The following is a 26,938-nucleotide window of genomic DNA, read 5'->3' as shown; positions in this document are numbered from 1 at the left end:
CAAACACAACATTTTAAGCAAGGTTATGCATTTAAAACTGCACATAAATAAAAACAATGCATTAATAGAAAAGGAGAGATCATTTTTACGACACACAGGACAAGGTTTAAAAGTTGCTTGTAATTTATTGTTATGTATTAGTAGACTGATCTCTTGGGAGTAATAAAAATGGATTATCTCCTTTACACATCAAGTAACTTAAATTTCCGACAGCAGCCAGCTTCACACAAACACTCTAAGTGGAATATAAATAATGTTAAATAATGCCCCATCTTGTACTGTGAATCAACACTGGCTGGGAAATGTGTTCTGTGTACTCTATTTATGTAGGACTCCTAATTAAGAGTCATACAACAGTTATCCTCTTAACAGTATTCAAAGCGCACCTTGCACTTCATAATGACAATGGACTAACCTAATATTACAAACACAGCTTTTTGACATGGTAGACTTATTGAATTTTACATTGAAGGGGAGACTCCACTTAGTGGCTGTAATGTCAGCAATGCAGATCCGAGCTCTTGCAGCCTATGAGACACAGTGCAAACATGTGCTTCTGCCCACATGGGAGAGGATGGCCTGTTTGGATGAGCTGCTAATTAGACAGGCAGCAGCTGTCCAGTTCTAGTAGCAGCACCAAGACCTGGGGCTGTAGTCAGTCCTTGAGCAAGAACAATACTGGGGACTTGATGGAAGCAGGAAGGCCTTGCCAGGGCTAGTTGAGCAGGCATCAAGAGAAGGGATGAAAGGCATAATAGGTTGGTCGGGGGTGTTCAAACTAAGGGTTGACACTCCAGCTTTGGAATGTATGCATCCTTACATTGGATACAGGCTGCTTGACTAGTAGGGAACCCCCATCCTCAATATTCTGAGTTTGCTTTCTCATGTGGCAAACTCCTCCTGTTTTTTTTAAAAACAATTTTACCGAGTCAGAGTCAGCAGGCAGCGCTTTCAAGTCCCTAATAATTGGCTCAAGCACAGTCACGCTGACCCCACACCCCTACACAGCCACTGATTTAAATTAAACAGCGAAGAGAAATAGGTGACACACAACATGTTCCCTCCATACCACATTGTTTCACACACTACCCATAACCCATTACTACAGAGGCATGAAATTCCAACCATTACACCTCAATACAGTAAAAATATACAACAGCTATTGACCATGTTTTGTCTTTCATATTTATTTCTAAATCTTCACTTTGAAAACTTATAACTGCTAAAATGGTACTGAATGGCAAACCATGATACATCAACTAACCCAATTGTAATTAAAATGACAAATCATACTGAATTGATGAGTTGGATGAGTCTTAAATTTTGTTTTTTATTGGAAACATTACCCAATTAAACATTCCATTTCTAAATCACCAAATTTGCCACTGGGAGAGTGTTAAATTCAGTCCAATGTGTGTGTTTGCCAGAATCAGGACGTTAACAATACAGGGGACCAGTTGGCAGGTTTTCTCTTTCTCTGTGCCTTCTGTTTTGCTATAAATGTTCCTGATACCTTCTTACTGAGGATTGACAGGTAAGACGCTACAATTTTGGCTGTGCCTACTATAGACAGAGTTTAGTCTGCACTATTAATATGACATGGCTTCCCATCACATACTGAATTATAATCTAAGTTATAATTATAACTCTCCCATCTCCTACATCTGGGACCAATATTAGCTTCATTCTGGTGCACAGTGAAAACTTAGAAGCACACACAGTGTAGACTGACTCAAATCACTGTCAAGTGGTTGGCCAGTAGATGGCAAGAATAGGCAGTGATGTAAAGGTAAGTCAGAATCTTATGGCACAGTTGAATCATCAGGCTGTTGCTTCAATTAGCATTCAAAAGAACATGACTGCAGAGGCCCAGCATAGGCAATCTCAATGTGCTTGAGCTTGGAGAAAACAAACAAACTTCAGCCACACTGCTCCTTCCTAAATGGCAGGAAGTGTGTCCTTAAAGTTACCTGATCAAGTGATAGAATACAACATTTACATTGCTGGTTTGTTTAGCAGTTAAGGGTTTTGTTTTATTTATATATAGGATGTGGACGTTACTGGTTAGGCCACTGTTTACTGCTCATTTGTAACTGCCTTGGAGAGGGTGGAGGAGAGTAGTTGTCTTGAACTGGAGATAAAAGGACACCTAAAATTTACTGAGTCATAGTCATACAGCATGGAAACAGACCCTTCAGTCCAATTAGTCCATGCTGATCAGAATCCCAAACACAACAGAAGAAATAATTATATAATTCCAAGTCAGGATCATATAGGACCTGGAGGGGATGTTTTCACCAGTAGTGTGCTTCCGTACGCCTGTTGCCTTTGCTTGACTAAGCAGTAGAAGTCATGGGTTTGGAAGACACAGTTAAAGTAGCCTTGTGAGTTACTGCTTCTTGCAGATGGTACACACAACTGCTATTGCACATCACTGATAAAGGTAATGAATGATGAAGGTGGTGGCTGGGTTCCAGTAACAAGATGGTAATGGTTAAACTAGTATTGTTGATCCTATTATTTGTGAAGGCAAAGAGAATAGGTGACACTAATGGTAAAAGTGAAAATACACCAGACTTTGCATCAAGAGTAATGATGATGCTAATAATATTCATCGTTATTATTACGGAGTGAATCAGATAGCAACTTCTGGAGTACACACACACACATAGTTAAACCTAAACATACTCAAATTGTGCTCCACATTAACTTGCACCTCTATTATTTTGCTACCTCTCTCACAAAACCTCAATATTTCCACCAACCTAAGTTGTGCCACTACTCACCAGTTATTTATGAACGTTGCTGGAAAAGCATTGAGATGCAAATGAATTTTAATGGCATGATCATTTAATTATTGTCAGCACAAATAGCTCTTAATAATGTTATTTTACAAGTGCAGCATTTTATTGTTTCAAAATTTAAGCTGTGTTAGTTTTTCTTAAACAAAAACTTCAAGTGTCTCTCTGATATCTCTCAGTTACATCTTTCTTTCCAGAACTTTGTTTTCTGTATCCAATTTTAATCAAATTTACAATTCCTGGTTTAAACCCTGCAAGCATCAGTAAGGAAAGCTCAGTTTGAATGATTATAGAGTGTTGCTGTTGCCTGTCCTGATCACCTGAAAATGGCATTGGATTGGATTATTAGCACAATGGCAGCAACTGTCAGTTTAAATATCAGCACAATCTCTTGTTGACAGCTGTCAGTACTGTGAATGGTGGGCACTGTTCCTTTACTGCTAAACACAAAGGCTAGCTAGTAAGTTTCACAAGCACACATGCCTGTCTGATCTGTATGACACTTTGGGTGAGGTTACACACTTACATATGTTTAAGGTTTACACAAAAGGAACAGTGTGACAGAAGGAGCCATGAATCACCCCAAAGCCATGTGAATGACAGATCTCATGCAGGAGGCAAATCAGCTTAAATGAATGGTTATTTATAGCTACCAAAGTGCATATGATAATAATTAATAAAGTGATGAAGATAGAGCACCGCAGAGATAAGGCTGGAGAGTGGGACTAGCTGTGTAGCTCTTTCCAGAGCCAGTCGAGACATGATAGGTCAAATGGCCTCCTTCCCTACTGTAAAATTCTATGATTCTAATAGATGATTATATAATCAGGCTATGCAACAAAATCAAACTTGGATAAGGATTTAATTGCCCAGATCTTCTGATTATTTGAAAATGATCAAATTGCTGCTCCCCTCAACCTTTCCCTCTTGTGGGCTCCAAGCCCAAGTTCCCCAGGAAAGCAAAGCACATGTCTTGGAGAGATCAGTTGGAGTGTAATGTGAGGAAGACAGGAAACAAACCCAGATGTTGCCCCCTGAGCTACATTCTCAAGCTCATTTTTTTTTCTGGTGCTGACATGAGACCTTGAAATTGTCATCCAAGGAGGTGCCAGGTACACTCCATGGGAATGTCCGCCAGACTCTTAGACTAGGAAGAATGTGACATTCACATCAATTTAGTGACAGTGTTAGAATTCTACAGTTCAAGGATCCAGCTGATCTTCTCTTAACGTGCCTTCATCTGTGTGAGGTTCAGTGCAAGAATGGACAACCCCATTTAGAAATAGTTACCAACTAATTATAATTTGGTCGCTGGTCCATCAAGGCCACCCCTGCTACAACTGGAAGCCCGAAGACCTGTTGGTCCCATGTTCAACTTTTCTCCTCCTCCCAGAGGCCTCACAGCATTCACACTAACCACAATGCATCTCCCACACAAGAGGCACCATTTAGCTTTAAGTGGTAGCACTTGTGCGGTCAGTCAATATTGGGTTTAGAGCTGGCTGCATACAGATATCATATTGAGAGGCATCATGAAGAAGCGGTCCTTCCTGCACTTCATTTAACAGGCCAAGAGTTAGTCGTGCGTTGTGGTCTCTGTACCCAATTTTCAAGGCTTAGCTGCTGTATTAAGTCTTGTGGAAAGAAAATATTTTTTAAAACTTTCCATTTTCTTGGGTAGTTTTTGGGATTGCCTTTTGTGCTCACTTTCCATTTGTTTCCTATTTTCTCTTGTCCATTAACAAGCAAATCTTGGAGCAAGCCAATTTAACAGTTTAATTGTTTCCATACTTTATGTGTTCTTACTTGGATGTCTATGATGGAAAATGTGCCAAAGGAACACAAGGGAAAGCTATAGTCGACAGGAAAATCAAGTATTATTCAAAGAATGTAACAGAATATGGGAATTTTCCTTTTGCATCATTTTGTGTTAAAAGACAAACTTACTATGCAAGAATTTTCATGCAAGAATTAGGCTCCACTGTATTAGATACTGTTGATGTTAATAAAAACACTGAATATTCATAATTTACAGCCTTGAATATTTTTAAACTCATATGGACCGTTTATTATTTAAAAAGCTAAATGTACTTCTACACAGAATGATCTTTCAATTTCAAATACTTATGACTTTAGTCTGAAACCATGAAAGCACAGATTGGTGAGGGAAATGTGGTTTATGTTCTGTATAGGCTTCTCAAAGATACCTTCCACAAGGTTTAACATAAGAAAGAAAACATAAGAAAGCAAAATTGAAGTCCTTAGGACAAAAGGGCAGTGGCAGCATCATTACAAATTTGGATAAAAGATCGCAGTAGTGACTAATGGTGACAGATTGCAACATATGACACAGAATGAAATGATCTGCATTAGTAAACATAATGAGTGGCAAAATAAGTGAAAATGGCACAGAATAAAAAGAGGTGAAGTGCACAAAGAAACCTAGGAGTACAGTTCAAAGCTTTGAATTTGGCAGGACAAGTTGAAAAGCAAAACAACAGCTTTGGCTTTACAAATAGTGACTTTGTGGGGAAGTTAGTGCCCTCTCCCCTGGCAAGTCTGGTGGCATTGGTGGCTTTCAACCAAGTGAGTGTGTGTGAGAGAGAGAAAAAGAGAGAGAGAGAGAGAGAGAGAGAGAATGGAGTTGGGAGCCCAACCACTTTCCCACTCCTACCCTGATGAAGTCGGTGGTGGAAAAGCCTACTGTACTCCACAGCATTCCCACTCCACTGGCAATTGAGGTCCTCTTATGGGCAAATAATGAACAATAATTACTGAGGAAAGGGTGAAGCACTTACCATGCGGGTGCCTGAATTACAAAACCCTCACTGCAAGATTGAAGATCACAGCTTTGGAAAACACACCCTCAACCCCTACTGCTGACCATCATTTCTCCTCGACACAATATCCCCAGCTCTTCTCTCATTATCTTCCACCTGTTCCTGGGACGATAGCAAGCTGACCTTCCAATGGGTGTACTACCAATGTCCGTCATTACCTCCCAGTGGCGCTGCCGAGCTACTGAAGGGCTGCCTGCTGTTGAAAGGCAGCTCTCAATAGGCAGGGCTTCCATCCTTAAGAGGACCTGATTCAGGGAACTGCAACACACTGCCTCATTAAAATGTCTGGTTAGCACTTAATGCAGAAGGCATTCCTGAAAAGCAACAACACAGGGAACACCTGGGGGAAAGTTTTCTTTCATCTGACCCAAGATTGAAAACTGACCTCAATATTCTAAGCCAAACACTTACTGCTAAGAAAGCATATATCCCAAGAGTACATGCCCACACTTCTTTACTATTCCCATTTGCAGCTAAACAGAGGCTATACCATTGTAGTTGATACATTAATCAGAAAATACTTCCTCTACTGTTCAGAGTTGATGTGCAATAAATGGTGCTGAGAAGAATTTCAGCCAAGTACATTAAGTGCTCATACTCTGTTCACACACTAATTTTTATGCCAGAAATCCATTAATTTAAACTTCCAACCTCAACAGCATTATGCAATTATTTCCATGAAAAATCCAATTCAATTAGGTCAATTAAGCTTTCAACAGCATGAAATGCATTATTAGCTCATAAATGTACATCCACATCACAGTTTGAAGTATATCGCATGGTACCAGAACCGTACAATTAGAAGTTTAACTTCCAAACCACCACATTCATACACAATAAGGCTGTGTGGCCTAATGGTAGTGTCCCTACCTCTGGGCCAGAAGGTCTAGATTTAAGCCTTGCCCGTCAGAAGTATTTCACAAATTATTTTTAATCAGTGTTTGGATATGATATATTCATACATAATTGAAGTTAAAAATCTTAAATTCAAAAATGACCTTCCTTAAAGTCACAAATTAAAATTTACAGTAGCATTCCAATGCAAATCATTTGATGGTGATAGATATCAGGGGGCAAAGTCTCCACTGGTTGGAGTCATATCTGGCAAATAGGAAGATTGTTGGAAATCAGTCATCTCAGCTCCAATGCATCTCTGATGGAGTTCCTCAGGGTACTGCCCTAGGCCCGAATATCAGCTGTTGCTTCATCGATGATCTTCCCTCCATCGAAAGGTCAGAAGTAGAGATGTTCATGAATGATCGCACAATGTCTACAATTGGTCAACATCCAGCCTTGAGCTGACAAGTGAAAGTAACATTCATACAATGGGCATCTCTAATGAGAGACACTCGAACCACCAGCCCTTGACATTCAATGGCGTTTACCATCAGTGAACCTCCCACTATCAACAATCTGGGGGTTACCATTGACCAGCAACTCAACTGGACTCACCACATAAATAAAGTGGCTACAACAACAGGCTAGAGGCTAGGAATACTGTGGCAAGTAACTCATCTCCTGACTCTCCAAAGTCTGTTCACCACATACAAGGTGCATATTCTGCACTTGTCTAAATGGGTGCAGCTCCAATAAACTTCAAGAATTTGACACCATCCAGGACAAAGCTGCCCATTTGATTAGCACACCATCCACAAGCATTCACTCCTGCCACACTGACACATTCTTTCCTTCAGGACACTCGTCATCCTCACTTGGAAATATATCACAGTTCTTTCACTGGGTTCAAATCCTGGAATTCCCTTCCTAAAGGCCTTCTGGGTCAACCTATAGCATGCTCACTGCAGCAGTTCCAGAGGACAGACCAATGTCACTTTCTCAAAGGCAATTAGGGATGGACAATGAATGAACAACACCCAGCAACACCCACGTCCAATGAAAGAATTAAAAAAAATGGATTTGGATTTTATAGATGCTCAAGAAAGTTACTCATGGTGATGCAATGTGAAAGTGGATTAATCTGGGACAGAAGTAACCCCAAGTATTTTTGACCAACGTGGAAGTATGCTCCCACTTCTCACTCCATAGAGATGTAACTTGTACAAAGGGCTTTGCACCATTTTGAGTAGTCTTTGCCAATATCTTAATTAATGACTGGTTAGTCCTCTTAAAATTTGGAATACCTAGTGCATGCATTGCGCTATAGTTCTACCCATTTCTGTATGAATATCAATCCAGATTCAACAAAGAGCATCAGTTTTCTGAACTTCCTGTACAACGTGCACTTCCTGTACAACGTGCACTTCCTGTACAACGTGCATGCATTTGTTTCAATCAGCCAATCTTTGAAGTTTATCGGATTCCTACAGTGTGGAAACAGGCCATTGGCCCAACAAGTCCACACCGACCTGCTGAAGAGTAACCCACCAAGGCCCATTCACTGACCCTATTACCCTTCATTTACCCTGACCTACATGCCTCTGAACGTTACAGGCAAATTAGCATGGCCAATTCACCTAGTCTGCATATCTTTAGATTGTAGGAAACCCATGAAGACACAGGGAGAATGTGCAAACACCACATAGACAGTAGCCTGAGGCTGGAATCAAACCAGGGTCTCTGGTACTGTGAGGCAGCAGTGCTAACCACTGAGCCACCGTGCCACTCTTTCCAACTTGCAGATTGGTGCAAAATTTACACCAACAGTTCAGCTCAACCAGAAATCCATTCCCATTTTCATTTGTACACTGACTGTGTGGAGTTTGCACATTCTCCCCGTGTCTGCGTGGGTTTCCTCCGGGTGCTCCGGTTTCCTCCCACAGTCCAAAGATGTGCGGGTCAGGTGAATTGGCCATGCTAAATTGCCCGTAGTGTAAGGTAAGGGGTATGTGTAGGGGTATGGGTGGGTTGCGCTTCGGCGGGTCGGTGTGGACTTGTTGGGCCGAAGGGCCTGTTTCCACACTGCAAGTAATCTAATCTAATCTAAATTATTTACCAGAAATAGATAAAGAGAGAACAAACTTCTCTTCATATGATCATATGGCACTTCAACTGTCAAACTGTCACCTTCCAATGTTTCTTCTTTAATATTCCATTCAGTGGGGCTGACCTGGTCTATTCTTTCTGAACAAATTTTGTCAAGAAATTTCAAACAATACCTTTTCTTCCCACTGTCGCACCATTAGCTGTGAAATCCTGAGGGTTTTGGCACTCTCCTCATCAATATCTATTGGATGCACCATGCCAAAAATGTCCAAAATAATTTCAGATTCTGTACGTAGGTTGCAGGGCACCCAACTCCACCTCTCTCAATCTTTCCACTGCCTCAATTGTTAAATTGTTTCCTTAATATTTCATCATGGAACAGCTGAACTTTCCTCCTTTTAGCCATTTCCTCCATTAAAGCTACAGTCATCAAAAACTCTAACTTTACCTCTACTTACATTAATCTTCCCAGCTGCTATCTCAAGTTGGATCAGTCTGCTCACAACTTCACATGTCCTCAGTCTGAGTTTATAAATCCACATTCTGTCCATCACAAAAACTGCTCTAAGCATCTTGGCCCCCATCCCAACTATCACTCAACCAGCTACTTTCGAAGCTATCATCTGTGCATTTCTTCTCTCCACACTCCTCTGTTCCAATTTTCCTTTGGCCAGCCTTTGATCCTCAACTTCACCAAATGCAGCTTCTGCATAATGTAACAATATTGTCATTTTCCATTTTGACATTTCAGACACCATTAAATTGGAGAAGTACTATGTTTTCCAATATAAATGCAGTTTCTTCTAAAGTTGAAGTCAAGGGGACATCAATAATTTTGCAATGCTGAAATTCAAGATTTGGAGATGCTGGTGTTGGACTGGGGTGTACAAAGTTAAAAATCACATAACACCAGGTTATAGTCCAACAGGTTTAATTGGAAGCACACTAGCTTTCGGAGCGACGCTCCTTCATCAGGTGATAGTGGAGGACTCAATCGTGGAGGGCAGAAATTCAAGATAACTGACATATTTCAGACAATCCACTATTACTGCCATAATGGGAGGATGGTGAAATTCAAATTGCCAACTTGCCTCATGCAATGGAATTAAAGCTGAGCAATTTCACTTCTTAAAATGGGAAAATAGAATGAATTAGACCAGTAAATGCTGGAAATTAAAAGCAAATCTAATGGGATCTGTGGAGAGAGAAAAAAAAAGAGTTAACTCCGAGTCCCTAAGATCACCAATCTGACCTATTAGCTGCTTCTCTCTGCACAAATCCTTCAAGTACTACAGAGTATTTACAGCTATTGCTGCTTTTACCTCAGTTTTTGTGTATCTACATGATTTCAGAGATGCAAGGGATGTGAGAGGAAGAATTTAATTTACTGCCTAGTTGTAACGACTAGGAATGTGCCTCCCATGAGTTCAATGGTAGCAGAAACAATCTATGATTTCTATGTTTACATGCACGAAGGAAATAAACTTAGAGGGTCACAGGAGAAGGTCAGGGGATTACCACTGACTGATTGAGTCCAAGCTATCTTTGTTTGACAAAGGTTTAAGGGGCTCCTACTGTGCTGTAATTAACTGACAGTTAAAGCAGACTGTAGAGATGAAAACAGATGGGAAAATGTTTAAAGAAAAGTTGGTCTGATTTTCCTTCATTTTAATTAACTCTAAAAAATTGGGATCTCTTGCAGCATGGCATCATCCCTGTTTAATTTGGTCTGTGTTTCAAACTTATTTTAATTAAGCCCAAGTACTATCGTTCAAATTGTTCTTTTTTTCACAAATAGAACTAAGCATACAAAATGACCATATTTTCTTACTGTCAAGTGCCAAGTTTAACTCTCAGAGTTCAGTCTCTGGTGATAGCGTATTGAATAACTGGGTTCCTCAAAGATTTTGTACAGCATTGTATGCAAACGGGAATATATTTGATGGCTGATGCAGAATGCATTTGCCTGCTTTATTCCCAATGGTGTTTAACACTTCTTCAGCATAAGTGCCCAACCATATAACCTCTACTACTAGAGGACATGCACAACAGCTACGTGAGAATAGCATTAACCCTAAGTTTGCACAAAGACACAAACTACCCAGAACAGTTCATTATTGTGTCATTATTGCTGAATCGAAATCTTGAAAGTGTTTAATCATATTATGGGACCACTTTTACCAGAGTGCAATAATGCCTAAAGACCCACCAAGGACACCGAGGGATGGGTCATAAATGCTACAGTTAGTGTCAGTGACTCCCACATGACAAGAACAAAATTGGAAAACGTGAGATAGCAAAGATTTATATGCCAATCTGTCACTTTATATATGCTGACCCTAGCACCATCTGGAAACCCAGTGTTTGGATAGATCATCATCACACTGTGTACTGGATTATTCAAAGTCAGAAGTCACATGTTACCAGTTATAGTCCAATAGGTTTATTTGAAATTACAAGCTTTCAGAGCGCTGCTCCTTCATCAGACCTCACCTGGACTATAACCTGGTGTGCAACCTCTGACTTTGTCCACCCCAGTCCAGTACTGGTACCTCCACATCATGGATTATTCAATGTAGTGTCAACTTTGGCAGCTTCACCTCAAACTGCCAGAATGGCTCATTTGGTTCAGCAGTTCTTTATGGTAAATTCTCACGCAACATTTCTAGTATCATACCTACCTACCACATACTTACCACAAAAGAAAATTGTTGAGTTTGTTGGAGGTCAGTCACTTCAGCTCCAGGACATCCTTCCAGGAGTCCCTCAGATTAATGCCTCAGCCTAACCACTGTTTCAATGATCTTTCCTTCAAGATCAGAAGTGGGGATGTTTGCTGCTGATGATGTAATATTCAGCACCATTTGCAATTCCTCAGATACTGCGGCAGTCCATGCCCAAATAAAGTAACACCCAGACTATATCCAGGTTTAGGCTGAGAGATGGAAAGTGATGTTCCTGCCACACAACTTCTAGGCAATGACTGTTTCCATCAAAGACAAAACTAACCATCTTCCATTGACAGTCAATGAGTTTACCATCACTGAATCTCCCACTACCAACATCCATTGAGCTGAAATTCAACTGAACTAGCAATGCAAGAAAAAGCAAAGTACTGTCGATGCTGGAAATCTGAACTGAAACTGCCAGAGCCATTCAAATACTGTGGCTACTACAGCGTGTCAGATGCTATAAATCCTGCTACAAGTAAATCATCTCTTGATTCCACAAAGCCTGTCCACCATCTTCAAGGTACAATTCAGGAGTGTGATGGAATAATCCTCGCTTTCCTAGAAGAGTGTAGCTCCAACAATACTCAAATTGCTTGATACCATCCAGGACAGGCAGCCCACGAAAGTGGCATTGCATTTTCAAAGCATCCACTTCCTCCACCACTGACATTCAGTAATAATAGTGTCGATCATCTACAAGATGCAAAAATACTCCAAGGCTCCTTAGACAGAGCTTTACAACCCCAAAATCACTATCATCTGGAAAGACAAGGGAAGTAGATAAATAGGAATGCCACCACCAACAAGAGCCCCTCCTCTATAAAGCAATTCACCACCATGACTTAGAAATATAATGGCTATTCTTTTCAATGTTGCAGAGCCAGAATCCTGGGACACATCCCTAATGTCACACTGGGTCTATCTGTACTAAATGAACTACAACAGTTCAAGGCAGCAGCTCACTACTATTTTTAATAGCAACTAGGGAAAGGTAATAAATACAGACCCAACCAGTTCTACCCCCATTCCAAAAATTAATTTAAGTAACAATACAATTCTAAAACAGTACGACAGAGGAAATCTGCATTGTGCAAGGAAATGGAGAACCCCAGTGGTATATATGGACTGAAAAGCATGTGTTGAGGAATGCCACAATACGCTCAATTCACAATGATCACAAATAAATCTTAAATGATAAATGGTTTGCATCTCACCGACAATTTGATCGACAAGTAATGAGCGTTCCCTTATTTTGTTCATGTAACTAATATAGGTTTACAGTGCCAAGTGTATTGGATCAGAAATGCCCTTATAATTCAAATCTGACCAAACTGAGACATTTAGAAAATGCTACATAGAAGAAAAACATATTTCAACAATTACATCAGGCATGCAAAAATCTCGTGGTTCTATTATTAATAACAAATAATCACTGTCAGAAAATTGCATTGTTCTTTGTGCCCTTGATTGTTTGGTTGCCTGTACTAAACAATAGTGAATGCAAAGACGAGAATATTTTCAGTTTGTACTCTCCATATTTTCATGATACAGAAGTACTGGACTTGCAATGTACATAACTATCAATTAACTAATGGTTGGCTTAGTTGTTCGCATGGCAGATCCTTCTATGAGGTTTTGTTCCTTTTCTGCATTACAAAATGGAGTTGATTGGAAAATACAGAAAAACAATTGGTGCATGGGATTGGAGAAATCCTTACAAATTAGATAGTAGTGAGCCATCAAGGTAGGTGCCATCTGAGACAAAACCAGAAACCAAGCAAACAACAACAATGGGAGTCAATCTGGTTTCAAGTAACTCAAAATTGTGTTCATCTTCCAGTATTTTAAGAACATGTAACAAAATGCTGAGGAAAATTATGATTGTGAATAATTAACTGAACTACAGTGATACTAAATACACTAAGTAAAGGCATGCAATATATGAATTACATTACTAAACTTTTATTCCAATTACATAAATCTAAATATCCCTCCAGATTACCTTTGTGCTGTTGGAGAAGATATCTCTGAGAATTTGGAGCTTTGCTGTCGCATTCCTTGTGGTTTACTGTGACTTTCTGGAGCTGGAGAGGCCTTTGTAGAACTTGATGTAGTTGTGCACTCAGAATCAGAAGCAACTGCCTTTGCTTTTGCCTTCTCCTTCTCACGATCAGTTTGATTCACTGGCACTGAATTTGCTCGCCCCATACCAATTTTTGAGGGTTCTTTCAGTCGGGAAACTGGGATGCTTCCATGCTTGCTGCTAATGAGGCTTGGGTCAATGTTGCTACTAACAGGCCTATTTACCCCTCCGCGACCAGTGATGCTAACAGAACTTGATTTGGCTGGACGTGGCAAGCTACGATATTGCACAGCTGTCCTCGCTCCTGATGACATAAAGCCATCGTGGTTTTGGGAAACATCAAGGCTGGTTTTCCTGGAGTTTGTTGGTTTCACAGGGATGCCTGTAGATTTCTGAGATTTTGTTGCTGATGCCGTGTTCCCACCAGATGTCATCACTGTTGCTGTGCCTGTAGTGGGCTTCTTGTAACCAAAAGATCCACCAGTAGAAGGTCTTGAAATGCCTGATGGAGGTTTGCGTGTTTCTCCAACTCTGTCTCGGCTAGCATCAGATGAAGATCTTTGCAAAGTTGTTCCTTTGAGAGCCAATTTTCCTTTGTCTTGTACTTTAGAATCAATTTTACCTGAAAACACAAAAGAAAGAATAAAGGAGAAATAAATTAAATAAATACAGACAATATAATGATTTTCACTGCTAACACAAGATATTACATCTTCTTGTTATCTACTGTTAAGTTGGATTAAGAACTCCCTCACCAAAAGCTCACTAATTTACTAAGAGTTCTCAATGTTTTTTCTTATTGCACTTACTTGCTATTCTTATTTCAATATGCAGCTTTTTCTAAAAAGGAATTTCTTTTCCTTATTACAACAGCAATGGAAAAAATGCTTGCTTGCAATTGGTCAAATAATGTGCAAGGATCTATTGATTGTTCCTTATAGTGAGCAATTCTTCAAAATGGTTATTTTATTAATCTTAGGTTATTTTTGGCACAGGTGCCACTGGTGAAGGTGCTTTTAGTCACTATTGCTGAAGGCAAGACTGCCTAAGATGTCGTAATACAACTGGGTCAAAGTGTCAGGTAAGTGAGCACAACTTCTAACCAGCCAGCATTGGCGATCAGTCACCCTACTGACGGCAATCAATCAATTACCCCTTGACGGTTTAGACAGCTTTCAGGGATTATAGACTCAATTCCATCAAGATATTCAAATGCATGTTTAAACATGAACTTTCCTAATTTGATCCACCTCTCACTGCGAAAATCCAGCATAGCGTATCTGAACAAATGTAACTGTCTGCTGCTCAGAGAGCCAGCATGAATTTGTAAATGGTCATGCCTAACAAACCTGACTGAACATTTGAAGAAATTTGAAGTAATAGATGGGGAAATGCCTATGGATGGCAATTATATGGGTCTTCAAAGGCATTCCATTAACACTTTCAAGAAATTGCCTGCTAAAATAAAAGTGTGTGGAATTTAAAGTAAATTATTGATTTGGTAAGAATTGGCCAAGTGACAGAAGACAGGAAAAACAGACAAGTAGACTAATTAGCAAACTGTGATCTGGAATGTCCTTTATTGGAGTCTGAATTATTCACTGTACTTCTTAATGGCTTAGATAATAGGATAGAGAGCCTCACATCCAAGTTTATCAATAACACAAACATAAAGGCATATAAGTGATGTAAATGAAAGGACAAGATATTACTGGATTAAGCAAAACAATGGCAAATGGATTTTAAAAAGCATGACATAATGCATTTTGTACCTAAAAATGATACATCAGTACTTTCTAGTAGTGAACAGAAACATTGCATAACGATGCACATCATGAGGGCATATAATGAGATTAGAGCTGATGACTAAAGCAAAGTCCAATAATGTAGATGTTAAGGAATCTCTCAAAAGGAGGAAAGATGAGTCAAGGTGTTTAAGGCTGTATCCCAGATCTTAGGGTCTAAACAGCTGAAGACACAATCACCAGTGGTGATGCAATAAAAATTAAGGGTGTTGAGATGCCAATATTAGAACAGCACAGATATCTCAGCCAGTGTAAAACTGGAGGAAGTTGCAAAGATAGGAAGTGGCCAAGTAATAGAGGGATTTTGAATTAAGGTTAAGATTTGTAAAATTGAGCACTGTTTAACCGGAAGGCAGTGTGAGTCAGTGAGCACAAGAGTGATGGATGAACAACTACAACTTCAAGAAAGGACACAGGCAGGATTGTAAATGACGCCAGCTTTGTAGAAGGCAAAATATGGAGAATCAGCCAGTAACGTATTGAAATAGTCAGATCTGGAGGTAATAAGGGTATGAAGAGATTGAAATCAGAAGCCTTAGTGACTGTGTGGTTTTGTGGATGAAATCTCATTGCTGAGTCAGTCATGAAACTGAGCTGCAGCAGGTAAGCCCCAGACAGGAAGAGGAAATGGAGTATGTTATAGGGAGTGAAGACAATATATTTGATCTTCCTAACATTTAACTGGAAGCAATTTTCTGCTCAGAGTACTTATACTGGATATGTAATCTGCTAAATTTAAAGACAAAGATGGAATAAGAGAGTTGTCAGGAAAGTTGATCTGGAGAATCATAGAAGCAATAGGTAGAGAAACAGGGCCTTCGACCCACCACATCTATGCTGACCAACTAACACCAAACTACACTAATGCCAGTGACGTCCAGTTGGTTCATTGTCTTTGTTCTGGCATTCCAGATATTTCTGTGACACAATATTTTAAAACTGAACTCCCAAGTCTTTGAGACACAATATAATCAGGAAAGAAAATAGAAAAAGTTCTCAATTCATAAGAAAAAGATTTGCAGAAATTAGCCATAAGTTCTGCCAAACGAGTACAGGCAACCTGAAAGTGTTGTAGTCACAGAACTAGTGAGGACCAAGGAGCTTACTGAGTGCACACAAACAAGTAACCTCCAAATATGCCATCACAGCTGCTGAATTCAACCTTCATATTTAGAAAGTCAATCTACAAGTAACATGCTTGCAATGATAATGGACTAGTCTTTTTATTTATTTTTCCTAATTTGTTCATGGGATGATTTTCTGCCCAAGGGACAACTAAGAGTCAACCACATTACTGTTGGTTTGAAGTCATATGCAGGCCTGATTAGGTAAGGATGGAAGGGACATTAATGAATTAGATAAGCTCCCATCTTAGGTTAGCTTTTTATTCCAGAATGTTATTCAAATTAAATTTCAATATCTGCTATGGTGGGATCTGAACCCACAACCTTAGAACACTAATCTAGGAATTTGAACTACTGGTATCACCCGCCCTGTGGTTGTTCCTGGTATCTGTTAACACTCTCAACAAAACTTTGTCCTGTGCACCCTGCTCCAGGGGTATGTTAGCACTGGTAGCAGCAAACACATTTGAATGGGGAAAAAATAAATTTCCAGTCCTTGCCTCAGCCTAAACAAGAGGATTTATATTTCAGTCAGAACCCTGTGCTTCTAACTCTAAAATGTAATTTAACCAATTAGCTTGTGAAATATAGTACGTGGGGCCACATGTTTTAGTATTTACTAGTGTCATAGTCATAAATTCCTTGTGTTTTACAAAATAAGGCTGTCAATGTGGCTGAAATCCAGTATCCATACATAGTGTGCATCTTTTTCAGTTGTTAATGATGGATAAAATGGGGGCATCAGGTAGATAACATTTAGGATCTGAAAGGACGATGATCAATGTTTAGATTTTATGTTAATTTACTTCCTCTCAGGAGAAAATGAAAGCATTAGCAGTGCAAACTTCTGTGTTGTAAGTGTTACGAGATTAACACCTAATTTTATGGTCAGTTGCACAACAGAACATGTGTAATGACCACTGGCACAATACAGGTATAAAACAATGGCAGCAGTCTGTTTCATGAATTAAGAAAATTAACAACTGAAGATTAAGTGGAAACGTTGTGAGTGGCTAAAATAATTTTCATGAATTGAAATAGTTTCCAAGCAGTAATTTTCCTAATCGCCTTTAAATTCAGAACGCATGGAACCTTGTGCAATCTATGTAGCTAGCAGCTCCAAGCTTGAGCTAATGTCCATTCCAAAGAGATGGTAGCTTCAACATTGCAACTAGGTTACTCCTGCCTTCGAATACAACTAATGCACTACTGACATTGGCAGACTATGTCAATGTTAAAACTGAGTGAATGGCAATGAACAAGTTCCACTTGACAGAATTATGTTTTGTTTGCAGTGAGACTGACTGGTATAAATCAAGATGTGGAGATGCTGGTGTTGGACTCAGGCAGATGAAGTCAGAAGTCACATGACACCAGGTTATAGTCTAACAGGTTTATTTGAAATCACAAGCTTTCGGAGCACTGCTCCTTCGTCCAGTGAAGTGGAGGGAAACACACAGGCACAAAATTTAAAGGCGGAGGGATCATTGCAAGATAATTCTAGGTAATCAAGGGTGTCAAATGGTAGTACATACAGTGTGAGTGGAGAGTCGACAGGCTGAATAACAAGTCTTTACAGGTGATCAAAAGTGTCAAATAGTGAGAGCAAAGTGTCAACACCTGAACAGCAAGTGAAAGAATGGTGGCACCATCTTATCTTTGATTTTCTGTCATTATCTCTCTGCCTTAACTAATCAGATCATAGGTCATCCCTTCACTTGTCAATGGAGAAAATCTATCCTTGGCCTTCGAGTTGCAAACATTCTCCCATTTCACACTCCTGTGATGACATTTAGAGAAAAAAAAGTGGGATGTTAAGTACACCGTTGGCATTTCAATATCGATGACTGGTTTAATAGGATTTAATACAGCTGTCTAAATAAAGATACTTGTGATAAAATCTGTAGTTTTAATCACTGCGAAAGCCCTGAAGGGCAAAAGAACGAAACCGACAATTAAGTTTGTTAATGTTAGATTTTTATGATTGATTTCAGATTTTTTCAATTGCTATTCAGTGAGTTACTCATAGTTGGACGTCCAACAAGGAATGCCTTTTGAAAAGAAGCATAAGCTAAAGAACCAGTGTTACTGTGCTGGAGATCCTTTTCTGACCTGCACTATAGCTCCCTAAATGGGAATATAAATCAGTGACTTTACCATTACATGCAAATGACTGAACAAGTTATAACTAAAAATATAGCCAGCTGAGGTGTAACATTGCATCAAAACCCATGCAAATGATGATGGCTTAGATGGCTAAAAACGTTTCTCCAGTCATAAATTCATTACTGCATGATGTATAGATTATATAAAGAGAAGCAACACCACTTGGTAAATCACAAGACAGTAATCCATTAAAGTATAAAACATTAGATTATTAACTATAAAATGAAGAAAGATGTTTATTTTATCTATAGCAGCTTTCTTCTGCAGATACTAAATAAAGGAAGCCAATTAGTCTATTCTGCCACATTTACTTTTATAATGCATTTGCCAATCAAACATTCTGTGAACTGACTGCACGAGGGCTCAATATTCCACACCCAATTGGCTTGAATTTGGTGAGAGCTCGTTATGGACTTGTGCTGCTTTTTCATAGACAGAATAACAGGACGCATGCTTGATGATGGACTAACATTCGATCACGAGCAACATGCTTCGTTTATTGCCCCCAAGTAGACTTGAAAGAGTAATAGAATCATAGGCTTTATTGAACAAATATATAATGATATCTAAAGGAACCTTGGTAACTTTAATGATACAAATCTAACTACTTGGGAAACATGTTGTCGTCAGCCCTTCCATGCCTCCCAGTAGGTTTTCCAAGTGGCAAATCTTCATTTTGTAAGGCAAGAAACTGAATAATAGCCATGTCATGTATTCAAATCAATAAGCATATCTTTGAATTTGGCTAAGTCATTCATCCATCCACAGAATCCATTAAAAAAAAGAGATCGCTCTTGATCCCAACTGCAAAACATCTGATGTGTTTAGTACAGTGTGCTCCCTACTAAAATCTGTGTGACAGGAACCAGGAGCTAAAGATTAAGAGGAAAATAGTAAACTAAAGACCACCATTTGTCAATTTAAAATTAATAGAAGCCCCACATCCTTAGTTCACAACAGTATTATTGATTCATGCAGACTAAGATGATGCACAATTGTACTTCTATGTTGACTTAACCAACTTCAAAGTTATGTTTATTGATTTGAATACATGACATGGCTTTTATTCAGTTTCTTGCCTTACAAAATGAAGATCGGATACTTGGAAAACCTTTTGGGAGGCAGGAGAGGGCTGGCAACATTTTTCCCAAGTAGTATTTAGATTTGTATCAGTAAGGTTACCAAGGTTACTCTAGATATCAAATCCATCGTTCAGTGAAACCTGTGATTCTCCTTACTCTTCCAATACATTGTTAACTGCACTAGTAGTGTTCGTTCCTTTCAAAACATTTAGAAATAGGATTTCTTCCTGACATTCACATTTATTCCAAACTCTCATTCTTCCCACAGTTCTTCATTTCAAGCTTCACTCTATTATATTTCATCTAAAATCCAAGAGCACGTTCATTTGAAGTCACTTACAACCTTCTTCACAGGTCGCTACAGAATAGAAAGGTTTTTATTTGATGTTGTCCATTGTTGGGAGGGCTAGAAGGGCTAGAATCTATCCAATCCCTCCAAACCTTCATCAAGGTTAGGTTGAGGCTACTGATAGCTACAATGCTGTGTAGGGTCCTGCAATCTTGCAGTAATCCACTGTAGATAGGATATCCACCTTTCTAGTCTCACTAGAAAAGTTTCGAGTCATGAATGTTATTGTACTAATGAAGCTATTTATAGTTTACATGAATATGACCTGCATTACTAAGAAAAATATTAAGAAGTCAACTAGCCTCAGGTCAGACTCCTACAAGCTCCTTCTTTACTCATACCATCACAGTAGGTGGTGCTTAAAGCCATTCAAGTATAAACCCTGGTGGAAATTTCCAGACCTATAATTCACCACTATCTCCACCTCCTTCTAGTGAGGGACAGAACATGTTCCCTTGGGCCCAGAGTGACTTTCACTTCAATCCATGCCATCTTAAAAAAGATTCTACATCAAACAATTCACCAGACACTGCATAATGGAGTCAATATGTTGTGGAATTGTAAGTGCTAATTGCATATAACACAATTTGAGCTCACACCATCTTTTGCGCTAGTTTTAAAACCACGGCTGGAATTGAAACCTTTCCCACAAAGCTGTTCTCAAACTCATACATGAACTAATTATCACTGTTGTTTTAATCAAATCAAAACCTGGCCACAACCATTCATGTGAATTCATATGTATATGGAGAAAGGGAATCAATATTTTAATATACTGCCAATTTGTCTGTGATCAATGTTAATTTTGTCAATGCACAAAGGAGTGGCAACTTCAGGGAGAAAAGTACTTTTCAAATTAGGTCTCAAATTAGAACCTCTACCATTATGCTTCAGCATCCACTCCATGATTAAAAAGAACAGGCTTACAGCAGGGGAGTGGGGAGAAGAGAGAGACAAACAGAAAACAAATTCTGCACCTCACAATCGCAAAGAGAAACCAGAATTGGAGTCAACTTCTGGCATTAGATCAAGCATGGTCAACATTGCAATTGGCAACTTGTGTGTATTCTACTTCATTCACAAAATTTTAAAAAATTAATTATTTCTCCTGAGTACACAGATGTAATACCTTGAATGAGATCCATAAAATATAATGCAGCAATTTTTAAAAATCTCACTGATGAACTTTTGATGAAGAGAATGAATCCATGTAATTGCAATAAAGTTTACTTTTTAATGTGTACCTTTTTTTTTAAACTAACTGCTGCAGTAAATTATGTATATTAATAAACTACTCAAATGCCCTCCCGCTGTAATAAAATAAGAATGCACATTGTGCATTGTACAGTTTTCATAATTTTACATAAAAATCACCTTGGAAAAGGGGAATATTCTTCTCTTAGCTGAACATGTAACTAATAAAATGGCCAAGAAAGAATGTTGTACTCCCTGGGCTGGATTTTGTTCCAGTGTTACAGGTCGCCCTAAGTGCTTATCAGGCATTCAATGGAATGGGGCTAGCTACACAATTAGGGTGAAGGAAGCCTCAGAGAACCTCCAACCAAATAAAGGCTGGCAGCATCACCCAGAGCAGTAGCTGCTGTTGCTAATATTTGAAGCTTAACATTGGATCTATACTGGATTCCAGGACACAGGAGAGAGGGACTGGGATGGGTTCATGGACAGCAGATGTCTCTTCGATGGCTTTCAACTGGCCCATCCATTCCCAAATGGAACTATTTGGCTGCACACAAAGTGTTTGTCTATAAGTGATCTACTATCCCTAATAAAGCAACAAGCAGGCTGACTGATTTCTGGGGTAATAAAGCAATTCTTAGTGTTATGACTTTGTTGGGCTACATGCTCTGGTAATAAGAAAGCCTCCCTGGTCTGCCAGCAGTACCAAAAGCTAGCAATAAAGTAAATACCACAGTAGTTAGAATCTCTAGAGAGAAGAAAAGGTTAGTTCTACTGAAATAATTGAGAGCTACATTTCTCACATGTCACAAATCCAGTTCGTGCATTATCAGCTGAATAAACACTGCAGCTTGTGACTTCCATGAGAAGATTGACCTGATGGAGGCTGGACATTGCACAAGCACGGGGCCAGGAGAAGTATCCAGACATGGAGAGCTTTTAAATAGGGTTGGAACTTTTAATTTAAAGGGGAAGGAAGGTTTTAAAAGGTTATAAATGATTGTATGAAGGTACATAGGACATTACAGCGCAGTACAGGCCCTTTGGCCCTCGATGTTGCGCCAACCTGTGAAACCAATCTGAAGCCCATCTAATCTATACCATTCCATTATCATCCATGTTTATTCAATTGCCACTTAAATGCCTTAACGTTGGCGAGTCTACTACTGTTGCAGGCAGGGTATTTCGTATTCCTACTACTCTGAGTAAAGAACCTACCTCTGACATCTGTCCTATATCTATCACCCCTTAATTTAAAGCTATGCCCCCTCTTGCTAGCCATCGCCATCTGAGGAAAAGGATGTCCACCCAATCCAAGCTTCTGATCATCTTGTATGTCTCTATTAAGTCACGTTTTAACCTTGTTCTCTCAAACAAAACAGCCTCAAATCAATCAGCCTTTCCTCATAAGACCTTCTCTCCATAGCAGGCAACATCCTGGTAAATCTCCTCCCCGCCCTTTCTGATGCTTCCACATCCTTCCTATAAGGCGGTGACCAGAACTGTACACAATACTCTGTGTAGCCGCACCAGAGTTTTGTACAGCTACAACATGACCTCATGGCTCAATCCCTCTACCAATAAAATGTAACACACCTGCTTAACAACCTTATCAACCTGGGTGTCAACTTTGGAGGGATTTATGCACATTTACACTGAGATCTCTCTGGTCATCCACAGTATCAACAATCTTACCATTAAACCAGTGCTCTGTATTCCTGTTACTCCTTCCAAATTGAATCACCTCACACCTTTCCGCATTAAACTCCATTTGTCAACTCTCAGCTCAGTTCTGCAACTTATCTATGTCCCTCTGTAACCTGCAACATCCTTCTGCCCAATCACATTATAATTGCTTTTCCCCTGCTATAACTCTTGCCCTGCAGTATATACCTATCCCTTTTTATTGCTAAAGTAAATGTAACTGAATTGTGGTTATTATCACCAAAGTGCTCACCTACCCTCAAATCTAACACCTGACCTGGTTCATTACCCAGTACCAAATCCAATGTGGCCTCGCCTCTTGTTGGCCTATCTACAAACTGTATCAGAAAACCCTCCTGCACACATTAGACAAAAACTGACCCATCTAAAGTACTTGAACTATAACATTTCCAGTCAATATTTGGAAAGTTAAAGCCGCCATAACAACTGCCCTGTAACTTTTTATAAAGGGAATGAAATGATTTTGAGAACCTAAAAGGACAGAGAATCAACTTGCAGACATGGCAATAATGCTGCTGACAGTGATTTTACTTTCACAGTGCACCCAAAAATTGGCCAAACCACACAGAAGACTTAAGAATTACTAACACAAGTTAGGTGCTATACAAATTGATTAAAAATGGCTGTGCTGGAAGCTGCCCACCCAGAAAACTGATTGGTTTCCAGATTAAATTAATGATCGTGCAGCATCAAATGGCTCCTTTGGAGTAGGATGTTCAAATTAAATTCATTTTAAGGTTTAAAATAAGAATGCAATTTAAAAATTACATCTAATATTTAAGAAACCAATTAGAGAGTACTATTGAAACAAAAATGATTCCGTATAATTTTCAGTTATTTGAAATCATGTTTAATCTTCAGGAATTATACATATTAAAACATTGTAAAACTATCATGTGGTTACCTATTGATGCACAGTTTCAGTTTTAGCACATCCTTCACTAAGCATGTATTTACTTAATACAGATTAACTCCATCCTGAATCAACCACAAGGTGGCGAACATTTCAAATGAACACGTCCTAGCTGAAGAAAAATTCAAAGGTTTTGGACTCCCTTGGAGGAAATTACTCTGGACATCATAGCAAGTTATTCAGGCTGTAGGCAGCACGGCGAGTGAATATTAAGTTTGACATCAAATAAAAATGACCATGTATCATAAGGATGGAGAAGGGAAAGGTGAATGGAAAACTTGATGAAAAGTTTAGGGTGGGGCTTTGGACAATGCAAACAATGTGAGCATCATCCAAAAGGTGGCAGAAAAGTTCTAGCTAAAGGTAATATACTTGAACAAAAAAGTAGCAGAAGTAAGAATGGGGAGCAGGAAATGGTAACTGTATATCAAGTAGGTGTTTAATCATATTCATGTATGAAACAGCAACTTTTATTTTCTTTAACTTCATTTGGGGATGTGGACGTCACTGGCTGGTCTTTCCTAATTGCTGCTGAAAAAGGCGGTGGTGAGCTGCCTTCTTGAATTGATGCATTTCATTTGGTGTTGGTTGACCCACAATGCCATTATGGAGGACATTCCAGGACCTTGACCCAGTCAAGGAACAGTGTTATATTTCCAAGTCAGGATGGTGAGTGGCTTGGAGGGGAACTTACAGGTGGTGGTGTCCCCAATTATCTGCTCCCCTTGTCCTTTGAGATGGTAGTTGTCATGGGTTTAGAACGTGCCACCAAATGAGCCTTGAAAAATTTTTGCAGTGCATCTTGTAGATTGTACACACTGCTGCAACTCTGAATGAATGGTAGAAGGATTGAATATGGTGCCCATCAAGATGGTTGCTTTATTTTCTAGATGATGTCAAACTTCAAATGTTGTTAGAGGTGCAATCATGCAGGCAACTGGGGAGCAAAGCTTTGTTCAAAAAGGGAGCAGATGTCACAATGCAAGAGCCAAAGATTCAGTCAAAGCCATCCACGATAAACATCTGGGTAGGATGCTCTTTGGGGGGGGCGGCGGAGGTGTCAGTGCGGACTTGATAGGCAGCATGACCTGCTTCTCCACTGTAGGGATTCTATGATTCTAACAAAGTTTGTTTTAAAGCAACTCCAACAGATGAAGCCAGATTAACTTGCGAAGGAGCTGTAATAATTGCCCACAATCGCAATAATGAGCTTTATGTCAAACAGTTGCTTCTAGTTCATCAGGTAGAAACACAAAACTGAAATTTTGAAAACAGAACTTTTTAAAAAATGACCCAAATTGATTTCAGCTCATAGTCAAGATGGCCATGCATCTTGCATTGCTATACCACCTAAATTCTAACCCCATTGGAATGAAAACAGTTAGCCTGCAAAATCCACCACAGACAATGACACCCTGAGGATTATGAAAGGCAGTAAATTTTCTACCTCCTTAACAAGGCACCTATGGAAATCTGAGATATTTACTTTTTGGAGATAAACCATTAAAGAGCAATTATTAAGTCAATGGAACTTTGTTTGAAGATAGATCATGTCTCAAAAACCAATCCAGATTACAATTAGAATATATGATCATGTTTGAATTATTGGCAGTCAAAGTGATTGCATGACGAGCCAACTCTTAATGTGTTAAGCACGCATTTTCTCTGTCATACAAGAGAAGTAAATGAGAATCTCAGAGGAGTCACTGTTGCCCCTCTCTCTTTCCACTCAACTCAAATTTGGAGCCGGTCTCCTTAGGTAAATACCATCTCACCTCATGTTCAAGAGACAGATTTAAGAAAGATCTCAACTCCACAGCTTTGTCTCCAGACAAACAATCAACTTGGTTGTCTACATTGTTAAGTCAAAAGTTACTGAACTCAACCTGAAGCTGATTCGCTAAACTAAGAATCCATGTACACTTACAGATTCTAATTTAGCCAATGAGTGGGGACAAGTGCATGCACATGTGCAACAAAATATGTTAGTTATTGTTTTACCTAATTTTATTACACTTAAAACTAAGAGAACCCTGTTCTTATGATCACATTGCAGAAACAGTTAAGTTCTCTCTGAATTGGCAACAATCCTGTCAAACAAAAAACATTTTCTACTTAACCAGAGGGTGGCAAAAACGAAGGCATTCAATCCCTCACCTGGTCACAACAATATGAATAACATTTGATGATTTATGATTATTCATTCCTATGTGCGATGTGATGACAGTCTATAAAGTATCCATTGTACTGAAACTAAACTCACAATGATTCCATACTTTATCTGGATTTTTTTAATGAGATTACAAACTACCATCAGGTCAGGTCACCTCGGCAGTATAATAGGAAGTGGTTTAGCTCCAAGTCAGGTTTGTTTTATTGCCATTGAAATGTCTCATGATGAAAACAATGCCTTCAATCAAGTGTTGTAAAATCCTACACAAATCTTTTAACTGCTCAAAAAAGAGCACACAGCATGAGTCTAAGTCTGTGAATAAAACCCTATTATAAACATACCTCATTTTAATACATAGTGTCTTGAACTTCCAGGCCCTTGTAACCTTTCCATAGTGTAATTTGGATTCCAAATGTGCACAATTTTTAACTGCTTTACCAGAAATGTTAAATAAATTTATTAATCCCAAAGCCATGTGGGAGCTTTAATAAACTACTGGCATTGCCTCCAACCGTGCAAGTGGCTTCTAATGCTCTTGTTATATAGACTGCCTGCTCTTAAAGCAGACCACCGGTGCCTCATTTATACTACAATGTGAATTCCGAAATAACGTGGAACAACAGGTACTAATCATACACATGAACCAACAAAGCTGTTCACAAGCTGCTATTCACAACTTTGTTTTCTGGTCACAGGATCTTTACCAATGACGGGCAAGTTTCTCAAAATGAACACATTAAAAACCACGTAGGCTGCTTCAGTATCTGAGAAGTTATGTTCAAATGCAACAAGATCAGGACAATAAATAAAGCAAATTACTGCGGATGCTGGAATCTGAAACCAAAAGAGAAAATGTTGGAAAATCTCAGGTCACCTTCCCAGCTCCATCAGAATCGAATTCTGCAGGAAGATCAATGGCTGTCCTTCCCATCCTCCCCCCTGACTAAACCACCATCTCAGCCTGCCACCATTTGGAATAACAATGAGAAGCAGATCTGTCACCAA

At 39.2% G+C, this 26,938-nt stretch overlaps 1 protein-coding gene across 1 annotated transcript in view; it reads right to left on the bottom strand.

Moving 5' to 3' along the window:
- Positions 1 to 26,938, bottom strand: part of nav1a (neuron navigator 1a) — a 225,200-nt gene that overhangs the window by 98,936 nt on the left and 99,326 nt on the right. Inside the window, exon 4 of the mRNA XM_060845494.1 lies at positions 13,319 to 14,021. Coding sequence (XP_060701477.1) covers positions 13,319 to 14,021 — 703 coding nt within the window. The remainder of the gene's footprint in view (positions 1 to 13,318; positions 14,022 to 26,938) is intronic.

This window comes from Hemiscyllium ocellatum, chromosome 26 (assembly GCF_020745735.1).
Source record: "Hemiscyllium ocellatum isolate sHemOce1 chromosome 26, sHemOce1.pat.X.cur, whole genome shotgun sequence".
Classification (NCBI taxonomy): Eukaryota; Metazoa; Chordata; class Chondrichthyes; order Orectolobiformes; family Hemiscylliidae; genus Hemiscyllium; species Hemiscyllium ocellatum.
The sequence above is the reverse complement of the archived record's forward strand: the minus strand, read 5'-3'. Positions and strand labels throughout refer to the sequence as shown.